Consider the following 27,326-nt stretch of genomic DNA (forward strand, 5'->3'; position numbering starts at 1 on the left):
CACTAACTTTTCTGTCTTCTTCATGTCGTGTTTCCATGTGGTGTACCAAATTGCCATAACCTCTTTACACTACAGAAGCATTAAAACCAAATCCCAGAAAATTATATATAGTGTAATCAATGCTATACAAGAAAATTCCACCTGAAAATGGAATTCATATTCATAATATTTCACAGACACATTACCACTTAGCACCTATCTATCACATTAGAAATATATATATTTGAAGACTAATCACAACCTAGTCATCAAGGTATGTGAGTATTGCGACAATCCCTCCTATTTACATGATTAAAATCGTCTACAGCCATAACGGAACCACGATATCCATCTTGATCCACGTGTAAACTGGAACTACCATTATGTGCACCTTGCCCAGGTCTCCTACCAGGGATGACTATAGAATCCATATTGAGCTGTTGAGTGGTGTTTACATCATGTGCTGACGATACATGTTTGTTGCTTGGTCTTGTAACCTTGCACGATCTGTTCGAACCAGAGCCCAATTTGTTTTTGCAAGCAGACCTTCTTGGGTTTCTAGCAACTGCATGCTGCTTCGGGGTCATAGTCTGTGAAGCAGGTGGAGATTTCAAAGTCAAGCACAGCGAACTAGTTGCTTTATATTTCGTTCGGTCCTCTATTTTTAACGTTCGCTTGCTGCCTTCAGAATTGAAACTGGCATTGTGATCAGGTTCATACGGGGGCCTTGATTCAAGTTGTCCAATATTGCTTTCACCATTCATGGCAACTTTATTCGCCGCAACATGAGAGAGATTCTTTAAACAAAGCAGACAAATATCAGATTGTTGCAGTTACATGCTGATAATAAATAAGAACATGGCAGCCAACAATATATGAACAGACAAAGACATCAATACAAATCTCGAGGACCTTCTATTAAAGGCGTTGATTACTAATACAACTTGAGCCTTCGTTTCTTTAAAAACTGTATACATGCAGAAATTAGTTACCTTCTTGGGGGAACTACTAACAGAATTGATATATAGCAAAATAAAAGCACACAAAACGAGCCTGTTTCTCTTGGTTCCTTTCGTTTTCATTCTAGAAAGGCTTTATGGGTAACCAGGGAGATTAAACATGATGAGTCATTTAGCAGTCAATAAAAAAAAGACCAGATATAACCAATCTGCCAAGTGAAAGAAGGAAAAAGTATCAAAACTATCAAACAATAATCACAATCATTTACTGCCCTCTATGACTGCAAAGTTTTTAACAATTCATTTAATTGGTTTACTGTGATGCCTCTAAGGAATTCAAAATATGCAAGGTGATGTAGCCTAAACACAGATTTATATAATTAGACTTAGAGGCTACTCTTAATATTCACAACACAAAATTCTTCCTCATGTCCTTGCATTAATATATTTATATATATGATCCTGCAGCCATCCAACTAAAATTTGAGAGATCCACCAAAGAATAGAGACAAATAGTGCTGAAGAGTTGCTAATGCAGTATGAACTCAACAATTAAATAGACAGATGGATTAATAACCTACATCAAATACTAGAATTTGCAAGTCCCAATTATTATAAAATATAGTATACCTACATACTCATAATTGTTGATCTTGATTTATTATAATTTCTTCTACTTCCAAAGGGATTAATTTACCCAGGTTCAGTGTAACATCCCAAGTCAGAATACTAATATGTGAATTTCAGGAGACAAGAAGGAATTAAAATTATGTTCTTTGGAACACGTCTAGAATTTGAGAAAACATGTTTCATTAGGTTTATAAGAAAATTAGATTGGGGACTTTTAGTATCAGGCTAAAATCTTTATTGTAATTGATTTACAACTATACCGATATATTAACTAATACACACACACACATATATCGACCAACTAGGGTAGATGAGTACATGATAAAGTAGAACTAAGGTATATTAAAATATACACATATATAATGAATAATGGCAGAGAACAAGAGTAAAATGGTGATTCAGTTAAGTAAACAAGTTTATATGGTCTTTAACAGATAAAAAAAATAAACATAAGATAACACTTAACAGAGCATGTATTAGCTTAATTTTGGATCAACCGTTAGTAAAGAAAATGAGAACAATAACAATGGAATCAATCTGGTAAAAGGATCCGTATAAGGTTTGATTGAAAAAAAAAATTAGTAACGTAGCAAGAGGGTACACAAAATGCTTTTGCTTCAAATTTAAGAAACACATGAGGCAATCGAGTGTAGCTAGATAATGAGAGGTTTGATGCTCAGAAAAGTAATATATAAATATAATAAGTAAAACAAATATTAAAAATAAGTGAGAATATAAACATAACTTGTTATCCTCCTAATATAAGTACTGGATGACTAAGTTGATAAAGCATAAGTACAGCTAAGCAGCATCAAGTTGAAAGGATTAGCAGCTCTCAGTAAATTATTTCAAAATAATTATATTATTATTAAGACTTTTCTTTTAATAAAAAGAATTGAATTTTTTGCCATCAAACACAGTGGCAACTCCCTAACTCCCTCTTTGCCCAGAAAAGAAAAGGCATGGTCTTCTTAGAGACGTGTTTATAAGTTTTAAAAAAATAAAATACGAAATGACATGAATGGAATAAAAGTAGTGAGTAACTATCAAAATTTGTCAGCAGTCCTCATTCCTTTGACCTAAGATAAAGCAAATATTTGGATAAGTCTTCTTTTAAGATTATAATAACTAAGAATGTGGTGTTGACCTTGAACAAAATTCTACTATTCAAATTTTCAGTACGGTAAGTATTTTTATTATTATACAGTTATATACGTATAATGTTCTTACTTCTTAGACACTGTATACTCAGCATCTTCATATCTGATGTTGATGAGACCTATTTGTTAGAGTCATTTTTCTTTTACACAAATTATTAATGATTTATTTATTACCTAGAATATTAAAATTATTGATTGGCTTTTGTTTAAGCTGCTTTAATACATTTGACTACATGATTGGATATTTTAACGAAGTATGGGATATCCTATCCTTAAAGAGATAGGAAGGTCATCAAACGCAAAGATCATTTGATCAATTAGTGCATGAAAATTGGTCCACAAAGTTCTGTTTGTGTTCCTGCATTCGAGATGGAAGTCATAATTGTATGGTTTTTGCATGTTACAATTTATTGAATTGTCATTCCAATATATACATTGTGACGTGCATATTAAGAAGGATGTTCAAGGTTGTTTTGTAATTTGGAAAGCATTGTTGTTGAGTCGCTCGACTAGTCGTCGACTAGTCGAGTAGTCGGTGTGCAGGGCTCGACTGGGATGGTCGACTAGACAGATGTAAGTATTTCACCCGACTTATGACAGACTGGTCGACTGGGTCGACTAGTCGGGTCGACTGGAAGACCCAGTCGGTCGACTAGTGTTTAAATTCAATAAAAATCAAAAGCCCAGTTGTATCAAAACCTAAAAACAAAAGCCCAGCAGCCTCCAGTCGATTCCAAGCCGTCTCAGTCACTTCTAACTTCGATTGAATCGATTCCAGTAGCTTTGTTTACTCTGTTATTACTTACACTTACACACACTCTGTTATTACACACACTTGCATACTCTATAATCAGTGGTCACTAGTTGCAATAGGCATTGTTTAATGACAGTACACACACACAGAAACACAGTAGCTTTGTTTAATCTGCAGAATGGCTGATGCATCGAACAAGGCTGTTTATGCATAATTAGAAGTGAGAATGTAGAAGTTAGAACAGACATATATAATTTATTACACATATAAATATAAGTATATATAATATATATTATTAATTTTATACCTTGTCGACTAGTCACGACTCGACTTGCCCGAGAGTCCAGTCGACTCGACTCGACTTACCGACTTAGCAACCATGTTGGAAAGTTCCTATATGTAATCTAGTAAAGTCGTGAGTTTTAATTTGAGTTAAATATAATATATTAAGATTGTCTTGCTTGGTGACAATGAGTGTTATCAGCCAAGATGAGGAGGCGTCACAGGTGGAATCAAATCAAATATAATAAAGTGTGGAAAATATTTCAGTAAGCTATGGAGGAAAACTAAGGATTTGAGACTAGTAGGATATCAATTGTAAATTTTAAGATTATAGAAAAAACATGAGCAAGCTTTTAACATATAGATTGTTGGTTGAAAAAAATAAAACATATGAAATTGCTTAGGCACACTTATATGCTTCAGGATATAATTTTTCGTTGGGGTTGATACCAACATACTTTAGTATAGTAGCCTTGAAAATAGTAGTTATACAGTTGAGGACAAAGAGAAATTGTTTGAAGGTTTAGATAAATATTCAGATCAATATAACATTTGATCGAGAATGTAAATAGTCTGGATACATAGAGGTTGCAAAATGAAGCCTGTGTAACTTGAAATTGTAGTGATAATAACTTTGTTTAGTATTGAGATGTTTTAAACCATTGATGTGAATAAATAAACACTTGATTTAAATTTTACATGAGTAACTTGAGGCTTTTGGGTAATTTTTATGAAATGGAATGATATTTGAGGCTTTAAACCAAATGATGATCGAGGACGTCAGAGAGGATACTAACTAAGTAATTAATCAACATAGTTGTTTGAAGATATGATTGAATCTCAGATCAATAAGAATTAGACTTTCTGGATGAGTTCTAAGATACACTTAATATTATAGGTTATAAAACTATTCAAGACTTATCGAGACTTGGATAATATTAGACTCAAGTAATACAAATTATTTAAGTATATTGACTCATATTTTGAATGTTTAATATTTAAAGCTTACAATATAATAAAGATTGTTTATATTTACTGGATTCTAAATTTTGTGTCCAAAGTTGTAGATAATTTCAATATTTAGGATTTATTAAACTTGAGGCTTTACTTGGGAAATGATTCTTGAGTTCTGGAAATCCAATTCTATGTTTTAGTATGACGGATTCCTTTATTTTAAATACTAAAAACCAAGAATTGAGTTCAAGTAAATTAATATCCCACCTATAACTAACAAAGGACAAGTTGTACATGTGTCACTCTTTCCACATGTCATCATATCAATTTTTCTCATACACATGGCTTTTCTTCTTAAGAGTTACTAGCCTTAAACTTGCACGGGCAACTGTATAATTTTAACTTTATTATTTGTATTTTAAATTTTAACATCATTTTATTAGTGTTTTAGTATTGATGAATTGAAAATTCATTAAATTATATCAACCAACTGATTATATTTTCTCTTAAAAATTTAGCTTTTACGATATTTTTTATATTTTAAATCATTAGTATAAATAATAAATATTTTTATTATCTATTGGTGAATGTTTTTCTAATATTAATATGTAATGATGTATTTTTTGATTAATTTTAAATCATATTTTTCATATTTTCTATATATTCTTGTACAGGGACTTTATAATTAAATAGGGTTACATAATAGTTCGGGTTCGTATTGGCGTTTATATGTTATAGTAAAAAAGAGTTATATGATGGTTGTGTTTGTTTTCGAGTAGAACACTTTATTATAATTAAGAAGAGACATGTTGGTATGCCTCTCATTATCTACATGATTGTTTATATTTATTTTAATAAATATTCCTAATTTTATATTTATAATTTTATTGTTAACATCATTAAATTCTTTTTTATATAGAAAATTATATGATAATATATGGAAAGTTAATAAAATATTATTAACAAATTGATTATATTTTCTTTTAAAGATTAAACTTTTACAATATTTATTCATATTTATATATTATAAATGTGTGGTAGAAATAACATATATTTTTATAATCTATTTATAAGTATTTTTTAATATTAATTTATGTTATTGATATTAGTTTTATTTTTTTATTTTTAACTAATTACAATTATATTTTTCAGTTTATAAGAAAAGAATATTATTTATCTTGTATCACTTACATGATAACTTCATGTTTGTTTTTGGAGTAAAAGACATTGGAGTTGAGAAATTTCAAGCTTATTTATATAAACTTTTTATTTGACTTGCTGTTTATTTTCAGAAGTTATACATATATTTGCTAGTATTTCTAATATTAATATATGTTATTAATAGTAGTTTTACTTTTTTATTTTTTCACTAAATTTAATTAGATTTAAAAGGATAATGATGAACTTTTTGTCTTATAGTACATCACAAGTATTTTTAGTCTTTAAAACTATTTGAAACTTTTTAATGATGTAAAAGTACATATGTTGTAGACTTGTAGTTATAAAGAGAGAACTTTTTAATGTTGAATTTTATTTTATTTTTTTTAAGTAGGGTTAATTTAGAGATGACCAAAAAAAACATAACCAAATTTTTATACTACAAATAATACCAATGTTGGCATATTATAATATAGTATAGATGGTTTATGTGTCCTTATTTAATTAATTCATTCTCTCGTCCCACTAATTCTCATTTTCTTATCTTTTATCAATATACCTTTAAAAATATTCATTAAATTATTTTATATTTGAAAATCAATACAGTTTTATTAATATTAATTAAATTTGTGTGATACTATTTTATTTATATCTCACGTTTATATGTTGGCTCTATAATTTTATTTAACTTAATCATATTAGTATGAATTATACAAATCAAATTGTTTAATTAATTATAGAAAGTTAAATTATGTTACTCAAGATAATAATAACCAAAATTAGAAATTTGATATATTATGATAGTGTACAGTGTACATAAGAAAATGTATATATCATATAATATAACTAATACACATCATTCTTATATATATTTAACATTATTTATATTAAAACAATATTAATAAATACATTATGACCAGGCCCAGGAACTAATCTAGTTTGTGATATAAGCAAGCCCTTAGACCAAGGGGACAGGCAATATCTACCTATGAGAAGGAGCCTATGGCCTTGGTTTCTACAGTAAAGAAATGGGCATCTTACCTGATGATAACCAGTTCTTTATTTAGGACTGATCATGAGACACTCAAGTTCCTGACTGAGCAGAAAGTCGCCAATCTCCCTACAACAGAAATGGATTAGCAACTTAATGGGCTTCAACAGCACCGTTCTCTACAGCAAGGGTAAAGACAACACTGGCAGATGCACAGTCCAGAATGCATATAGTGCCAGAGTCCACCAGTGCTGCAGAGCTTCATGCCCAAGAAGAGGGCATGGTGGTTTCTTAAGGGGGGAGGGGTTGTCAGGCTAACTGTTCCACAATGCTATAGTACTCCTATTAGAAAGGGAAGTAGGTCATTACTAAAATGTAACAGAGCAGTGATATAAATAGAATCAGCCGTTACGATTTCTCTTTATGCAAATTATGAAAATGGCCTCCCCCCCCCCCCCCCCCCCCTAAATCTTCTGATTCTATCTCTGAATCTATCAATCTCTATCTTTTATTTGCTGTTTACTGTCATTCTTCATCAAATATATCCATAAGAAACCGAAAACATATAAGAAATACATTAAAAAACATACAAAAAGAGATATAGATCTTGTCATTAACCAAATTCACAGCTGTTCAAAACTGGGAAGACACACGATCCTGAACTACATAATAAATCAAACCAGGTTTAATATATAACCATCAAATTAATAATAATTTGTTACTTATATCATTCTTCCCCCCCTCCTCCCCCCTAATCTTCTAATTCTATCTCTGAATCTATCAATCTCTATCTTTTATTTGCTGTTTACTGTCATTCTTCATCAAATATATCCATAAGAAACTGAAAACATATAAGAAATACACTAAAAAACATGCAAAAAGAGATATAGATCTTGTCATTAACCAAATTCACAGCTGTTCAAAACTGGGAAGACACACGATCCTGAACTACATAATATATCAAACCAGGTTTAATATATAACCATCAAATTAATAATAATTTGTTACTTATATCATTCTCCCCCCCCCCCCCCCCCCCCCCCCTCCCCTCTAATCTTCTAATTCTATCTCTGAATCTATCAATCTCTATCTTTTATTTGCTGTTTACTGTCATTTTTCATCAAATATATCCATAAGAAACCGAAAACATATAAAAAATACATTAAAAAACATACAAAAAAGAGCTATAGATCTTGTCGTTAAACAAATTCACAGCTGTTCAAAACTGGGAAGACACACGATCCTGAACTACATAATAAATCAAACCAGGTTTAATATATAACCATTAAATTAATAATAATTTGTTACTTATATCATTCTTTTTTCTGGGATTAAGTGGATGGGGAGGGGAGGGGAGGGTCATTGCAGTTCATTTGGTAATTAATGGAATGTCTCGTGAATTTTAAAAACAAGATTTGTTGGCTGGAACTACCTTTATGCCTCGGAAGTCAATATGGTCAGAGTTAGATTCCTCTTCTCCTTCCGAGTCTGTCATCTCTTCACATTCAAATTCAACGTCCTCTGTAATTTCATCCTCTGAATCACTCAACTCCTCCTGTTCCATCACAATTTCAGGCACAAACTGATTTGGAGTAATATTTGCGACCTCGCTACTTACAAATTGATTGTGTAGAAGTGATGCATGGGAAACTGAATCAACATTTTGGCCAATCACAGGAGGTATAGCTTCTGGGGAAGATCCAGTGCGGTCCTTTGGATTGAAATTTTGAATATCTTTTATTCCACAAACATGACCACTCGATGCTTCTCTTGTCATGTTTTCGTTAATAGCATTCCTGCTTTCTGCAGGTATCTGCTTTGTAGATGTACAACTTAAGTGAATATCCAGATCCAAATCATTCATTTTTTGACTTGGGTTAGAAGGTACATCTAGGACAGAAACTGGAAAATCACCGATTGCAGCACCAACGGACTCCTGGGATTGAGCAAGCAGGATTCCAGGCAATTTTGCACAGTGAGATTGCTCGGCAACTGAACATGCAACTATGGAGCTGTCCACATCATTGGATCTTTGAAGAAGTGGGTGGAAGTCAATACCAAAAGATAATGTCCTTTTTTCCATCGAATTTGAAGACTTCCCAGATTGACTAGTCATGTAACTTACTTGTTTAGAATTATGAAAAAGACTGAGATTCAACAGAGGCTGATTTCTTGGAAAAAAATTGAAAGAACTAGATGCATTAGTACTGCTGTTTAATGGGTAATACGGCAAACGCCTATCTTCGGGGCTCCGAAATAGCAAAGGATGCATGTGAAGATCTGACCCATCTTGATCTTCTACAGTTCCTCTCTTTCTCAGCACTGATTCATTTGGGTGCAAATGAGATATACTACTCTGCAAAGGAATAGTGGTAGGCCCAGATTTTATTGCATCCACAGTCCCTGACTGGGCAACCTTAAGAAGTTTACCAACAGTATTTGGTGTTGAAGGACCAGGATAACCATTCTGAGAAGTAGAAACACTGCTCGATGTATCACCCTTATAGCTTTTAAAGGCCGATTGTGACATAATACGGACGGATGGTGGAAGGTTAACAGGAGGTAAACCTGGCGCTAGCTTCACCAAACAGGCTGTCCTAGATCTACGTGCTTGATATTTTAATGGAGAAGGTTGGGGTCCAGAGGATTTTGAAGGCACATCAGAAAAGGGGTTATTCAAATGACTGGATAATGCACTGTTGGCTCGAGTACCGTCAGATGATGCACGGAACGGAGAATTCTCTAAGGACTCTGAAAACTGTTGACCAATTTGGCAATGCAAATTTCGAACACCGCAACTTTTACCCTGCCCTTTCTGCTCTTTTGTGTGGCAATTCTCCTGTGACGAGAAGTAAGAAGGTATGGATTTTAGCCCACAATCTGAGGTTGGCAATTCCAAGGAAACACCCGAAGTATCTGGCCTCCAATCTGCTAAGAAGGCCTCGTGGACATAAGCTTCATTTTCATTGTCAATGCAATCATTTCCACTGTTATTCTCCTCACCAGCACTACAGTCCTGCAACAAAAATGTAGGTAAAGAGAAACTTGAATTATCACAAAGAGTTTCATATATATACATCTAGGATACATACATATAGACATGTTTACTATAAATATAAAGAAACGTAGATACATCTCAAGTAAATTGTGAAAATTTACTAAAAACGACTACATTTAGGGCAGTTCAATCTTTCTAGGTTAAAGTAACACTCCACTGTAAACATAACATGTATCTATACCATACTATTAAAGCAGAAAGATCAAATATTATGGTCGGTCGGTGAGTATTTGAGTCTGTCATGGGTCAACTGAGAGCCCTCTTTATTTTATAATATATTTTAGCGGCTTATTCTATTCATATAATTAGATTTTTTAAATTATAGTTATACACCTCTCGTGAACCATTTTATATTTAACTCTATTTTAATGGGTCTAATTATTAAAAACATATTGTAACAGGTGTAATAAAACATATTATTACAAAGACATCAATAAGCCTGCTTATTCAAACCTAGTTTAAAAGGTTAATTATTTGAAACAATATTCAAATTGAAAGACAGATTATATTCTAATATAAACATCTCTAAAACAAAATTATAAATTTAACTATTCCAATCTGCTATATTATTACAACGAAAATATTAAAATCACATGTGCAACGCATATGATACAATCTAGTATCTTATATATGTGAAAATCGTTATAATACACATTTTTATTTTACATTAGTTTTTATTATATATATATATAGGGGAGGGTTCTGGTACAAACTTACAAACTTTTTTTGTTCAACATATATATAACTTGAGTTCAACATTTTTTAAGATATTTTCTTAAACATCGATTAAAATTGTGTTGGAGAAGTACATAAACTAATTTTTCAATGTAAAAACTAAGTTAAACCTATTATATAACCAATATTTATATTTCTAGACCCTACCCAAACCCCAGAGGTATAGTTTAAGCATCTCTATAAATGTATTTAACACAATGATAACTAATGTTCTACACCCAATGTTGAACCCCAGTTACAAATGTGTTGAATGCACAATTTATCTATGCGTTATTTTTAAAATTGTGACGTTTTTTTCAATAATTTTGAACATAAATACTTTCTATAACTAAGGATTAACAGGTTAGGAGAATAAAAAAAATTCAAAAAAAAAGTTTGTAAGTTTGTAACTTAAAAAAGTTTTTATTTGATCCTATCCCTATATATATATATATATTACATAAAAAAATAAAGATATTTTTAAGGCACTAAAATAAAGACTAATATATACACTTCATGTTTATTAATTAAATTTTATTTTTATGTATATACTAATCCACATTATAACATAGATTATCTAGTTTCATTTGTAGATTTATATTTAATTTATCAAAATATATAGTACTTCTTTAAATTTGTATTTACTATAATTTTTCCTTTCTATTATTTGATCTTCCAATCAATTAAAATTAATAGTTAAAACTAGGTATATGCTGCTTAATATTAAAACCGAAATCTTAATTTACATGTAATGCTTAAATTAAATGTTAAATTTGAATTTTAGCAAGAAGATACCAGGGCCATGTCTGTTTGAAAGGATTATAATCCCGGGATAACTACATTATTTTCTTTGAAATTCAAGGGATTATAGTTCCACGAGATTGTATTGCAATCATTATTTTTGATTCATTTCCATGGGATTATAATACCTTCTCTCACATGGTTTATGATCCCATAGAAATGGACTAAAATAATGATTGGAATATTAATTCATGTAATAATAATCCTTTACAATTTTGAGATAAGTAGGGTAATAATCTGGGATTTATAATCCCTCCAAACAACCATGGCTTGGGTTTCCAAAGGACGTAAAAAGATATAACCACATGAAATATGACTAAATATCACTAACTATCTCTACGAAGTTACTTAAAATATATCTCGTATTCCTGTTCTCATTTACTATTGTCTAGAAAAAGCATTAAATAATAGAAAACACCTATTTGGTCTTTCTTTAATCATAGTTAGGCTTCATGCAAAATACGAAGTTTTTAAGGGAGGTTTCACAAAGTTGACTAAAAAAAATCATACTCCCTCCGTCCTAGCCAATAGTATACATTGGGGGACGGGGAAGCAACATGGATTTTAACGCTTCAATAAAGTATAGTTCTACAACTTATTTTTAAGTTTTTTTTTCTATATAAAAATATACTCCCTTTGTCCCTCTCATTTCTTTACACTTTTTTTGCATTGCTCGACAAGCATTTTAAGGCGCATATAAAACATAGTTCCATAACATTTTTCTGAAATTTTTCTTTTTTGTATAAAAGTTTAGATAGCAAACTTTTATTCAGAAGAAAAAAGTTCAAAATAATTTATCAAACTATATTTTATGAGAGCATTAGAATGCGTGCCGAGCCCCCGTCCCCGAATGTAAACAATTGAGGGGGGCGGAGGGAGTACCATTTATATTTTTATACAAAAAAAAAGGAAAGTTTTAAAAATAGGTTATAGAACTATATTTTATAAGAGCCTTAAAATGCGTGCCAAGCAGTGAAAAACAAACGTATACAATTGAATGGGACGGAAGGAGTAGTCAATAACTCCACTACTTAGACTTTTTTCATAACCAGGTAAAAGTAAAGAGAGAAATATAAGATGGTCACGTTTTTTCCCAATAACATTTTTGGTCCATAATAAGAGACCAGCTACCGAAATACACCAACATAAAGTCAACTTACTAACAAGACTCAAGATAATCATATTATACAGACCTACTTCACTTAAGTGATTGGTTTCCTCTGTTGGTCAAATTGCATCTGCGATCCTACACAAAGTAGCTCCATATACCTTTTATGGTAAAATCACGGTCCTAAAACGCGCTCTATGCGATGGCCTAGGCACTAAGCAACCCTTTCCCACCATGTTCAGTACAAATTGGCCTCCTAGGTTTTTGATAGAGAAATTAGTGAAAGTCGGCTGCATTCAGCGAAATCATTTAAGGACTTTATGACATGAAATAGAACTGCTTCAAAAATAGGTGACTGTCAAAGTGCATATATTAAAAGTCTTTTCAATCAGCTCTGCTGGATTCCAATGAGGAATATAAAAGGGGTAGGATGTTTATAGTATTCGCATAGATATGGTTAATGAACCTGAGGAAAGTGGAAGCAAGAGAAGTAAAAGTAATACAAGTCTGAACTTCATTTGCTTAATAATTTTGACTTGCTTCATCTTATTTCTGAACTTTTTGTTAATTATACTTTTACATTTGAAGTCCTAGATATTAATATAACAATAGAATTTTATAATATAAATATTAATAGTTTTCTATATATTGTTAATATGATAATATCTGGTAATATTTACTAAAATATAGACATATGAAATATCTGGTAAAGTTTAATTAATTTATATTCTATATTATTCTCTATATAAATATAAAATTATATTGAAATAATCATCTGACTAGATTAACCTTTTTGATTCCTGACTTGATCAAAATGAATTGCTTTACTAATATTCGAAATTTCAAAATGTGATCAGATAATAGAAAAGAAACACACACATAATGTATACTCCCTCTGTTTTTTTTTGTCACTTTTGACTTGGGCACGTACCTTTAGGTGGTTTGACCAGATAGTAAAATTTAATATTTTCAATTGATTTTTTTTGTGAATTAAAATTTTGATTACATATTTTTATTCAGAAAAAGAAAATTTCAAAAATAATACTCCCTCCATTTCAATTTATATGTCCACTTTCAAGAAAATTTTGTGTTTCAAAATACTTGTCCACTTCAACTTTCAATGCAAAATCATATGTCCAAAATCATTTCTACTCCACATATCTCTTCTTTATATTTCCTAGATCAATCTCACCCCACATATTTTGATCATTTAATGCAACTAATTTGTAAACATCCACCTTTCTTAAACTGTGTGATTTTTTTAAAGTGGACATCTAATTTGAAACGGAGGGATTACTTTTAACTACCCGGCCAAAGCACTTAAAAGTGTGTGCCAAGAAGTCAAACGTCATATATTAAAAAACAGAGGGAGTACATTAACATGTGAAATAATTTATTATGATTCGGATCAATTGCAAAACACACCTCTCTTTTGTTCTGATCAAAGTCATTTTAGTCCAATACATTTGGTAATTGCATATTGCATCATTGCCTCCGCATTATAAACACCTTTCGGGTAACTTTAGTGTTACCGTTAAATATATGAAAGGCAAATTAGTATATTAATAATGCCTAATTACAGTTTCTCCCTTAGAGTATGACACAATGTATATGCAAATCCCCGAACAAACAAATCATACATTTTTACCCCTCAACTATAAGACTTGTACAATTCAAAACTTTTAGTAAAATTAATTAATTTTTATTTCTTGCTAAATTATTATATTAAATTATATCCTACATTATTTTAGAAATTGTACAAATATACTTAAAAAACAGATTATTATATGAAAAAAATTATGCATGATGTAATATCCCAAATTTCTGAAAGTTAGCAATCTGGTAAAAGTCATATTAAATTAAATTCATATATGCTTTCAAAGATTTTTTTTATACTGCAAACATTCTTAAATATACTATTCAACCATATTATTAAAAGAAATTATGTCAAGTATATACATCTTCTATTGAATATATATAAATTCATATATTTAAAATTTAATATAATTTCTTAAATACCAATTTATATTTAATATATATATTCTTTCAAAATATATATTTTTTTTAAATATATTATAAGGATTCTATAGTTCTTAAAATTTAAAATAATATAGGAAGATAAGTTTAATAAAAGGTTTTAGTAAACAAATAAAAGATAATTTAAATAAAAAGGTTAAACCATAAAAGTCTTATAGTTGAGGGGTAAAAACGTATGACTTTTTTGTTCGGGGGATATACGTGTACAATGTGTCATACTTTAAGGGGTCAAACTGTAATTAAGCACTATTAAATTAATAATTTACTCCTGAGACTTTCAACGATAACTGCAAAAAGCCAAAACATATCAAGGGATGAAATTTGCAGTTATCAATGTACAGGAATAAATTGAGTTTTGGTCAGAATCAAGGAGGTGCGTTTTTCAATTAACTCTTATGATTCACCAGCATTCTCTTAGCTAACATACAAGCATGCCAGATTACCGTTGTATTCACGCGAACATGGGTTGCACTCGGCCAACAAAGTGATGTATTACCCAATATGTGCCCTGATCCGACATAATTCTGCCTTACGGAAAAACAAGTATCTGACGGTCTTGGTTCTTAAATGAAAATTAACGTCACGACTTTGAGCTTACAGGAAAATGGAGTTCACCTCACTTCACTTCGCAAGTATATTGTGTGCGCATAATCAGAAATTCATCATGGGCACACCTAAAGAGAAAACTAGCCACACAATTTATCTCACTTCAGCCCCCGTTGTGTTTATGCATAATATGGTAAAACTTAGAAGTGATGGCAAAAAAATCAAATCCAACGGATACCGGATTCATTCTAACCGTTCAAATCTTACTGAACCCGGATTTTTGGATTTGGATTTAATTTAAACCCAAAATAGTTTGGAATTGTATTTGGATATTAGGCATTTTGAACTGAAACCCGACCCAAAATTCTAAACTAGATATAGTATATATATTTTTATATATAATATACATTATATTATATTTATATATACATATATAGGCCAACATTCCAGAGATGGACTCCTCATATGGAGTTACATAGTGCGCCACTATAAATCATCAAATTTATGATAAATTCTGTTATAGAATACATATAAAACGTGATTCTAATATAGAATACTATAAAATAAATCTATTTTAAGTAATTTAACACTTAAAATTTGATTAAAAAAAGTATATTTTCGAAACTGATTCTACAACAGAATAATTCAGGATGATTATTATTCTGTTATAGAATCATGTTGAGATATTGCGTAATTTTAGATGATCTTTGGAATAAAACAATTGTATAACGTCGTTTTCGGTTTAATAATCAAAATTTACAATTATATTTCATAAAAAATATAATAGAATATATATTATATATATATTTATAATGGTGTGCTACATAACTCCATATAAGAGGGTATGCTATGGAGTGCTACCCTACATATATATATATATATATATATATATATATATATATATATAATTTGTTTTTCATAATACGGATTATTTTTTGCTTTTAGTTTACAAACATAGACACGTCACATGAAAGTGGCATACATATTCATATTCCAAATATGTTGGATCTTCTATTTAGTATTTTAAATCCTCAACATTTGCAAAAAAAATACTGATTGGTGATGCTTAAAGTGTTAACTATTGTTTAAATTTTAATTTTTATAAAATTCATGTTAATATTCAAAACACTTGTTTACCAGAATTTTAAAATCAGGTTTCAGTAAACACGAACCTAATCCAAAACCCAGTGAATCAGGTTTGGATTTCAAATTTCAAAATCCAATTGGATTTTGATTGGATCTGGATCTAATAATTACTTTCAGGTTTGCATATGTTTACCTCAAAAGCCAACCCATTGCAAATCCCTATATGGTAAAATCGAAGGACAAATGCAGGAAACACCTATATATTTTCAACTACAGATGAAGCACTTAATTACATGAAGGCACCATGGCCCCTCTCACATAGGTTTGGCACCTTTAAGGGGCAAAGCAGGTGGTGGTTTATAACAACAGTATACTCAGGGAGTCGGGGGAAACATTTTATAATATATAACAGAACACATACCTCTTTTTCAGATGGAGAATGCCATTTTACAAGATTTGCTGGTTTGCTCTTTCTTCTATTTGATTCATATAACCGTCTCTTCTTCTTTCTTTGCTCATCGACTTTATAAGATTTTTGTGTACCAGTAGCAACGCGCCACTGTCGAGGTAGCAAGACTGGATCCCTATAAGGCACAACAAATTTCCAGACAGACATCAAGTCATTCTTAAAAACCACCAACCCCTGCATAATTCGTTTGATCAACAAGTCAAAAAAAATATATCAATCACATAACAAATACTAAAAAAGATGAGAAGTCAGCAACTACATCAAAAAGTATGTCAAATAAAATGGTCCAACATAATGGATGACATAGTACCTCTCGTATACGAGCTATCTCCTCTGCAGTCAAGGGAGAGTTCTTTAGCCTCCGAACTGCCTGTATGATGCATTCAATTAGTAGTTTCTTGTAAAGAGCTTGTGGAGTGATTTTATATAGTAATTTCATATAATACCACAGATTACGGCATACTTATTACCAGAAACGAAGGTATCAATCAGATTAATCATTAAATGCATTTTCCAAGGCTCAATTCTATCTAAAAACCGCTCAAAAAAATTATCAGACCTGTAGTGGCATTCTTATGTATTATTTTTTGTTTAAAAAAACAATCGAATAAGAGACTTTGTTTCAACACGAGTACCCGTGATGGACACTCGGACATAGACACTTCCAATTTAGACACGTTTTTAGACCAAAAGCATGCACATGTTTCAAAATGTTGCTGAGCCTGATACTTGTAAATGTATCCATGTTGGACACTTTTAGCGGAATCCTAGTAACATAAAAGAAAGATATATAATGTTACAACATTAACCACATGTGAGCAATTCATCTGGGTTTACAATTCAGTAAGTTTCTTGCTATTTTTTAATGAATTAGCGGGGTGTTTTGTCACTATACGACCGTATTACTTTATGATACAACCATGTTGTACCCAATTACAACTATTGTTTTCAAACTTATTCTAATCCTTCCCGTAACATATATAACTCCATTGTCTTGTCACGAAAGGGTTTCAATCCTGAAAAACCGAATGAGTCGATTGAGAATGTTTAAGTCTAACTGTCTAAGTAGAGGACTGTGAGACTGTCCAAATTGAGACTTTAGCCAAGAGTGATTATTTTATTACTTTTAACAATTGTTCTGGAGATTTCAATCATGATTGTGGTGTAAAAGATGGTGAATCTTCTATAAACTTAAGGGCAAAATGGTGTGTAGTCAAGGCATTAATAAGTTGGGGATGTTGTATGATGAAATTGATTCTACCGTTAATTATGTTTAGTGCATAAGCATATTTGCCCACCATAGAGATTATTTAGTACAGTAAAAAATGAAAACCAACATACTGATAAGAAAAAGAACTGCTTTATCTTGCACACTACATGTGATTTACAGAAAATTCAGTTCAACCACAGATTTTTCAATTCTTCATGCAGACGGATGTTGTGTTTAATTGGTCAGAATGAAACTGGGAGGCAGAGGAATGAAATTTGAACTGTTTTATTTGTAAACAATAATAATTACCATTCCATGCTCCATTACTTCCAATCATCTAACATATAAACCGCACCTCAGATCCACGTACCAATTCAAAATGGATGCTCCATTCTTCCTACTCATTCTCTTCACAAACCTCACCACACAATATATGAACTTCCTTGCTATTTATTAATCTTTCCTCTTGCATCGTTTCTTACCCCTATTGTTTTGTTCACACTTCACGATTTTCATTCCATTCCTTCCTTACCCCATTCTATTTCCCTCCAACCAAATGTAGCATATGTCTACAGTGGAGGTGCCTTGAATTTAGAATAGAATTATTGTGTTCAGAGACAGGGTTATATTTAAAAGGATTTCATATTACATCAGTAAATATCGCATATAATTGAAACTCTAGATAGTAACATGTGCACCTCGCTTCGAAAAGGCACGGATCTCCTTCCAGACTACAGACTGTGTCTCTAATTTCACAAGACAGACTTTAATCCTTTAGTTCCTAGAGGGTACTAATTCTCTAAGCTTGATTTAAAATACACTTTAGTGATACACAGTTTCAATGCACGAGAAATAAAGAGGTTATCACCTCATGATAAATATTAAAAAAAAACAATCAGATTAGGATCAGTATATATTGAATTTAGACCAATATCTTTAAAGCTAAAACCAACAATTTTGTGATGCATTTAAGCTTAAGAGAAAACCCAGTGAAACTGGTATTAAACTGTATTCTAGGGTTGGTAAGCACATTACTTTGAGATAATTCTAATATTAGTACTTACTTTACAAATTATTATCGAGGACAACACTGATTATTGAAATTTTTATATTGCAACGTCTACATCCAAAGTCATACCATAATCATCGCCCTTGTTTCTATCCCTGTCATATCAGTGTCAAAACTCACAATCAATTGAGGGAGAGTGCTCTTCAATAGAAAGCATAGCATTAAAAACTTTTTTCACAACATAACATGAGTGATGCAAGGGAACTCAACATTCCGAGGCAAAATGTGGTTGACTAATGCATACATACTGGCAGTGGGCAAACAAAAAACTAATTCCCAAAATTTCATTTGTAGAAGGCTGTTAAAGTTTGTTTTGTTTTTTTTTGCCACGAGGCTGTTAAAGTTTTTAATCAACAGGAATCAACCATTTCAAACAGATTACTGTTGATAATTATTTTGGCTATTGGGATTTTTGTGCTCTGCATGACAATTTCTACCAAGAAATGTCCAATCTCCTTGCCATCCCCATCATGATTCATAAACTTAATAGAACCAACAAAAAATTCAAAATAATTCATTTCATACAACATATAGGAAGGAATACTATTGCTGGCCATGACTTATTGGTCTAGATAATATGCTAAAATATAATCATTCCAGGAGGTTAAACATGCCAAAAAAATATCCTGCTGCTCTGGACTATAGACATTTTCTGCACACAGGAACTGTCAAGCAAAATGGTAATTTGAAGACCTTGGCTTTTGGCTAATGCCAGCATCAAAAAAGTCTATCAGAGGTACACTATAGCTTTCTAATGTTTCAAAGATATACAGGATAAACATGTAAATTTGAATAATGAGGAAAAGGATTAAAAGATATTAGAACATAGGTACGTCTAGCTTGATAAAGGGTATCAAGACAAAGCACTGTAGCTGGTTTAACTATTAAACTTTCAGATGCAGTCTGAAGTGTATTGTAAACATCACTGGCAGAGGTACACTGTTCTGCAATTCGATCGCCTCATTTGTATTTTGCTAAGAAAATGTGAATATACTAATATTTCTAAACTATACTAAATATTCTAGATCCCAATAATACGTTAAACAATGACGACAACCACCATTTTAAACCTTTATCTAAATTATTGAATATAGAATTTCTCTAGGTCTTAAACTGTGTTCCTAATGTGTTCCGAATCCACCTTCAAATGAGTTGGAGAGTAAAATAATATTTTGCAATCCAATAGAGACAGTGTGTGGTTAAGGTAACGAAGATGGTTGAGGATTAAAATTAATAGATTACTAGAAAAAAAAATCTGAACAAAAGAACTACAATTCTGATGAAAACATAGGTTTGTGATAAAAGTTAGTGCTTAGTCACGTACCTTAATCGGATTCTCTGGTGCTCTAGAACAGGAACGATTTTTCTGTCTGACAAAGATCTGAAACGCAATAATGCATCACGAATATCACCAAAATTTTCTTAAAAACAAAACTTATTACATCAAAATCGAGTTGCATATAATTATCAAGAGCCATAATATTTACTAGTATAGGTTAATGGATATCAATCCAAAAGCCAACTAGTGGGCCTCTTATTTTTCAAGGCTACCATGTAAAAAAACAGACTTCCTTGTGAATACAAATAAGGATGGCCAAGTAAAGGATAAGTTTAGATCCACCTCATTTATAAAATCTAGAGCACCGCAATCAATTTCTCATTCCATGTTTGTTAAGCAAAAGCACCGCAATAGACCAGTGTGATTACATATGTCCTTCACTGCCCTCTCATTGTTTCTGCTTTTACCTCTCACGTCCTCCTCTTCCACCTACTTCTAATCCCTTATTATTCATTGCATCCCATCTCATTTTGCTCATTCTAACCAGAGGTCAAGAATATATATATATACAGGACAATCCTCAGGTATGCAAACAAGTTTATTATATTCCATTAGTTATGCACTAGACAAGTAATTACTATGACGCACGAGACAAGTAATTAACTATTACGCAGTATACATACCAAAGTAGTTAGCTCATGAACGAGTTTTTAAAACGAAAAGCATTAAGGTAAGAAAGTAAAAGGAGAGATGATATACGCATATATTACTTCGTCATAGGCTCCGATACCATGTTTCAGTATTGTAGTTGTAGAGCTGTTGTAACGTATAATTTTGTATTGAATGAACTCATATTGCACTGTACATCACAGGTATATACAGTAGTGTACAAACAAGTTCCCAACCAACCATCTAAAGTCAAAATTGGCTGGTTTCAGTTTTGACAGAATTGATTATTTAAACAGGTAAACTGGATCATATTTTATATAGTTTGCTAGGCAAGTCATCTCTTCAACATTTCTATTTAGTCTGTAACATATCCGAAATAAAATTCATGTGAGTTACCTGATGCTTCGACTTAGAAGGAAGAAAACGTTGCTGGATTGCCTTCCAGTCCGTATTATATTGCATCAAACCCGACGCTAACAACCTACAATAAAATTCAAGTTTGACATGGTACATTGTTATATATTCAATAGATATAAATATAAGAAATTATTATAATACGCGAGTCAAGCATACCAAGGGGATAAAAGTCACCATCACTAACAATATCCACCAGAAAAAGCAAAGACAAATTTATCAAAAGTAAAGTCTAGATTTTCATTATGCTTGGAAGCTATTTCTCTTGCTTACCTGACACATATTTGCCCCCAGTACCCATTACAGACACTCGAACATGGGTTTTGACACTCCGACACTTACTATAGGCTAAAATCATGACAGATTCAAGATTATTCCCGAGTCAGGTTTTTGGACAGATACCATTTGGACATTTCCAGCTGAGTCCGCGTAATAAAGTTATTCGATTATTCAGTCAATGTTATTTCAACTCTACAGGTAGTTAAACACTTAATTGAAGCAAATAAGTTTCTACAAGGTAAGAGTGGAACTCAATGAGCTCCGTTTCCCTGACTCGTCAATTATATCACTGTACAAGTGTCATGCAACACACAGAAATAAAATATTTATATCTAGTTGTTGCTTTATTGAGACAATTAGTTTTGAAGAGAGTGCAAGAACATTATAATCTAATATATTTCTTCCCGTGGAGATTAGGACTTATTTCCATTCAATGTTGTCCATGGAAATTGATTGGAAGATATGCCCTGATGCAGGAATAAAACATTACCCCATGAACTCCATTATCATGTTACTGAAAAAATCTAACCTTTTTTAATAATTATTTTGGCTAAGAAATTACAATTTTCTGAGTCACATCGCATTCATAGGTTTCTCAGCATATCTACTGCAAAAATATTTAATCTTGACTCTTGCGATCTCCTAATAAAGTACAAGCCCTATGTTCCCTTGACTTTCCCCATGTATGAATAGATTGTATAGTTTAATTTATATTAAGGACAGAACAGGCAGCTGATTAATACTACCAAAAAAATGTGATTATACCTAACTACTATAAGGCCTTGCAAGTGATTTTTAAAAAAAATGCAACAACATGGATTCACTAATTTTTTTAAGGGCCAAAATTAACCACAAATATTGAAAATGTAGGGCAGAAGTTAGAGGGTCTTAAGTGAAAGCAGGTGGGTTATTTACCGAGGGACATGATAAAAACATAGTTGAAAGTGAGTTCATGAACAAATAACAAAAATTGTGACGAGGAAAATACATGAAACAGAAAACGGAACTTACACATCCTCTGCATCAGTAAAAAGCACCCGGTTCACATTAGAGGCAGGGGGGGGTTTATGTGGGAACAAGGCAGGATTAAAAAGAAAAAAAAATCTCTGAGCTAATTTGGCAATTTGCTTTGGGACTGGAGCCACAGACTGCTTCTTGCTCCTTTCAGTAAGTGTACTTGCTAGTGTCTTTTTAAGTCCCTGATCATTGCCTGAAGATGGCTTTCCAGTTACAGCTTCAGAACCTCTCTGAGCTTCATTAGCATGAGGGTCGAGATTTTTCAATAGAAACAAAGGTTCCTTCTCAAAGCGGGTATCGCAAGCATCTCCAACATGTCGCCTCTGATACTCTTGGACAGCTGTCGATAATGCCAAACACATGATGGACGTCAGAGACACTAAAGTCATCAGACTAAAGAACGCATAAAGAAAAATTAAATACATGCATAATTACTTCTAGATTGCATACCAGAAGAGACTTCATCCATATAGCTCTTAGCTAAATTCAGCGGAGCTACATCTAGAATTGACAGTACATGGCCATTTATAGAAGGCATCCACATGGGACCCTCAGTGGCTTGTATTTGACCTTCCTTGCTACAAGAAACAGATTTATGTCTGCCACTATGAGGAGGCAATGTTATATTATTTTCAGGACAGCTGTCACTTTCTGAGGCATTTATAGGAGATGGAGAAGTGTCTTGTGTTTGTAAAGAAATCTCATGTTCATTCGACACTGAAGGACGGATGTATGGAGGAAAGAAATAAGAACTTGGATATGGTGTCGTTCTATATTTTAATACTTGATTACGCTTATTAAGAATCTCTAAAATCATTCCCTGTATTTGAGGAGCAATATGCTCCTTAGAAGGCTCAAATATACATAAAGAATACACCTGTATAAGGAGTTGAACATGCTCATGTATTAAACAATGCAATTGTCCTATCTGATGTGGAGTAAATCCATTCAGCGTGCTATCAATTGCAGAAGAAGGCTGGCGATGTGAAGCACTCTCAAGCCTTGTCAGGTTTTCCTGAAATGCAGTAGAAGATAAAACTGGTACATAAGGTAAAAGGGGGCGTAGTGGCATACTCAGATGCCCGGAACTTTTCTTTTTTAGCTGAGCAGAAGATTTCTGCTGTTTATTCTGTCTAGTTTCAGGCCGCCGACCACCTCCCTCAGAGTTTCGAACTTGGGCCGGTGACTTTAAAATTTCATCAACATCACTCTCAAGTGCCTCTTCGATTTCCAACTCGAAGTCAGCATCATTATCTTCATCTTCATCATCAACATTTTCATTTTCTTTTTCTGCCATGTGATCAGCATCTCCACCATGTAGAACGGCTGCAAGAAACTTTCTGTACTCAGCCTCATCATCAACATTTGGCAGGTCGTCCTCATCATCAGTCTCTTGAAGAAAAGTCTCAAGTTCATCAAGTGTAAAACTAGCAAGAGAATATCGAGCTCTAGTACGCCTACATATAGCATCCTCATCATCTACATCCATTATGACATTTGTAGACTGTACACTGGTATCTAAATGTCCCACAACATTATTAACCACCTTTTTCCCATTGCTTAAAACACTATCCTTTTCAACAAAAGCTTCATTCTCGGCAGACACACCCACTCTTCCAACTTTGCTGGCATCATCAGAAGCAACTGTAACGACCCTTCCATTCTCACTATCACCTACAGCATAGTCTTTCACTTGATTTACTGGCTTTGACAACAATGCAGTGACTGAAAATGGAGAATTTCCTTCTCCACTATCAACAACATCAGCCTCTACTCCTTCGATTTCAGAACTTAGGCTCGAAGAAGCTTCAATCGACAGGTTTTCTTTTAAAAACGGATTAAAATCAAAATCCTCATCCTCGTCCTCATCCTCATCATGTTCCCCACACTCTTCTTTCTCATCTTTTCCACACTCTAAGGAACATTGACCGTTTTTACCTAAGCTTACATCTACAGCAGTTTCCCGATCAGGACAATCAGTCTCATTCATCACCAGACCTGAACTAGAAGCCATACTCAAACAATCAAATAACCCCAAAAACCAGCGTGTCAACAAATTGACAAGCCTAATATCCTTTCTTCCTGCACATAAGCCAAACAATAGATAACTCAAAGTAATCATTTACGCTTTTGCTAAAATTCAAGCCTGACACGTAAATTCACATACAAACAAGAAATTAACACCACTTTTCGATCAGCATAACAACTATCTCAATCTCCGAATTCTCGAAACCGCAAATCAATAAAAACAAACTGATAAAAAAAAACATCAAACAATCCACTAACACCACAAATTATAGCTGCAAAGACCCTAATTATTAACTCCATAATTACATTAAATTCACTCAATTTGAATAATCACGATAATTAAATTTTCGACATCAGCAAATACTTACCGGAGGATGAATTGGAACACGGCGGATTGACTTGTCTATATAGAAATTGAACTAATTTGCATCGATAATCGAGATTGGATGATGAGATGGTGGTGATGACATTAAAATAAGAAAAAAGTTTAATTTATTAAATATTATGATTATGATGATAACGAAAAGAATGAACTAGAGGATTTTGAGATGGAGCGGTGTTAATGGTAGTGCGAAGGCGGTGTCTGATTCAGGAAACAGGAAGATGAATTGGGGCGAAAAGAAAACAAACCGGGGAGATTTTGTCCTTGCAACAACCCGGTTTTTTTAGTCATTTATATTCGTGATTTTCAAGATAATATAAAGTTTCCTTTTTTATGATGATCACAGTAGGGATATATGGAGACCACGTTTTTATCGGAGACCTTGGAGACCATTTAGGTTATGTTCACTTCGCATGAATGGAATGGTGCCGGAATGGAATGGAAGAAAGAATAAAATGGGAAAGGAATGGTCATTCCATTCCCTTGTTCAGTTGTCCAATTATGTAGAATGGAATGGAATGAAATTAGCCAAAATTTTTAATTTAATTGTAATGGAAGTCATATTTAATTTAATCATCGTAAACCCGATTGTTAGATTGTAAACCGGAACAAAGGCTGAGGGTCAATTGACAAGTGAAGCATCTAAAGTCTGGTCAAAAATCCAAAAAACCAAGAAATATCTAGTTATTGATATTTACAATGATACATTTACAAACCAAGAAAACACTGATACATATACAGCTACTGACGCCTTGGTTAGTAGAGTAGACGCACACAGTTTCTCTTGTTTGTCCAAAACTTTAACACAATTGATATGACTAAGTTTAAAAGTCTAAAATTTGATCTTGAAATTAAATCACAATGCAAAGGAAAGAGAGCCATATGAGAAACAGGAAATCTGGCTGTTTTTCAGCAAAAATTTTCCTTCACTATCTCTGTTTAATTTGAAAACATATTTGGTGACAGTTCCTTGTTCCTTCTTTACATTTAGACTTTGTAAGTCTAAATGTAAAGACAACCCTATCTGTTACATAGGGATGATAACTCAACAATAGAACATGAAAAGTAAATAACACTATGCCTGCACCGAAATCGGAAGATACGAAGACAAAGGTTGAAGAAGCCATCTACAGTCTTGAAGGAATAAGTTCACTGGAAGAAGTTCATAAATATGTTCATGCCTCAGTGAAGAATAAAGATTGAAGTATTCAAGATTGTGGAAGCAATGAAGATGTTGTCCAAGTACTCGAAAGATTTCAGTGCAACCCCTGAAGCAAGATATTTCAGGATATCTTGGTTGGTTATTTATAATCAACAAATTGAAGCAATACTCAAGTCTGGTGTGACTGATTAAGTACGTTGTCAAGAAAAGAAGACGGAGAATCAATTCTGTATTAGTCGTTCGTGAACCAGACCAGTGCACAGGACGTCAGTACGTGTGAATTGGATTCGAAGGATTCAATCAAGAATAACTTAATCAAGTCAAGGCAAAGCGACCTCCAAATTAACTAGTAAACACTTATATGTATATATGTGTAACATATATGTATATATATAAGTGTGCTAGATTGTTCTAAGTTAGAACAAGGAAGAAATGGAGCCAATTATCTTCCTGGCGCCACATGATATTAAAGGAGGAACAAGGAAGCTTTTGATTTATTCAAAAGACTTCCTTGCGCCAAAATATATTAAAATCAACTTAAACAATTCTGTTGAATTGTTTTGGTTGGAACAAGGAAGGAACCTCTGACTTTTATTCTTTCCTTGCGCCACTAAAACGAATTCAACAATTGTTTTGGCGCAAGTTGAAGGAGGAACAAGGAAGAAATGGAGCAAGCTAGAGAGGAACAAGGAAGAAATGGAGCAAGCTAGAGAGGAACAAGGAAGAAATGGAGCAAGCTAGAAAAGAACAAGGAAGGAATGGAACAAGGAAGGAATTAATTATTTTAATTCTTCCTTGCGCCAAGAATGGAACAAGGAAGAAATTATTATTTATAATTCCTCCTTGCGCCAAGAATGGAACAAGGAAAGAATTATTAATTATAATTCTTCCTTGCGCCAAATTCATCATCCATCCACTTCTTCCTTGCGCCAATTGGAACAAGGAAGGAATTGTCTTCCTTGCGCCAATTGGAACAAGGAAGATATTGGTTTGCTTGCGCCAGTTTATTAAACAATTCTGTTAAATTGATTTAACTGGAACGAGGAAGGAATTTCCATTTCTTATTTCTTCCTTGCGCCATTTAAATCATGTAAACATTTCTTCTGAATTGTTTTGGCGCAAGTTGAAGGA

General features: G+C 32.5%; 1 protein-coding gene across 2 annotated transcripts; it reads right to left on the reverse strand.

The window, feature by feature from the left end:
* Positions 1-80: 80 nt before the first annotated feature.
* LOC108199394 (uncharacterized) lies at positions 81-25,299 on the reverse strand. Of its 2 annotated transcripts, XM_017367194.2 has the most exons (10): positions 25,020-25,159; positions 23,074-24,705; positions 22,618-22,963; positions 21,310-21,394; positions 20,290-20,346; positions 16,997-17,056; positions 16,639-16,860; positions 8,300-9,883; positions 6,918-6,996; positions 637-776 (listed from the first exon to the last, which is right to left on the reverse strand). In XM_017367194.2, exons 2-9 carry the CDS (start codon positions 24,635-24,637, stop codon positions 6,961-6,963), a joined length of 3,954 nt encoding a protein of 1,317 aa, XP_017222683.1. In that variant the 5' UTR covers positions 24,638-24,705; positions 25,020-25,159; the 3' UTR covers positions 637-776; positions 6,918-6,960. The 2 variants fall into 2 exon arrangements, with proteins under 2 accessions (XP_017222682.1, XP_017222683.1); XM_017367193.2 differs by lacking the exon at positions 6,918-6,996 and having other exon boundaries at positions 81-776; positions 25,020-25,299.
* Positions 25,300-27,326: the final 2,027 nt, after the last annotated feature.

Source organism: Daucus carota, chromosome 8, assembly GCF_001625215.2.
Source record: "Daucus carota subsp. sativus chromosome 8, DH1 v3.0, whole genome shotgun sequence".
In the NCBI taxonomy this organism is placed as follows: Eukaryota; Viridiplantae; Streptophyta; class Magnoliopsida; order Apiales; family Apiaceae; genus Daucus; species Daucus carota.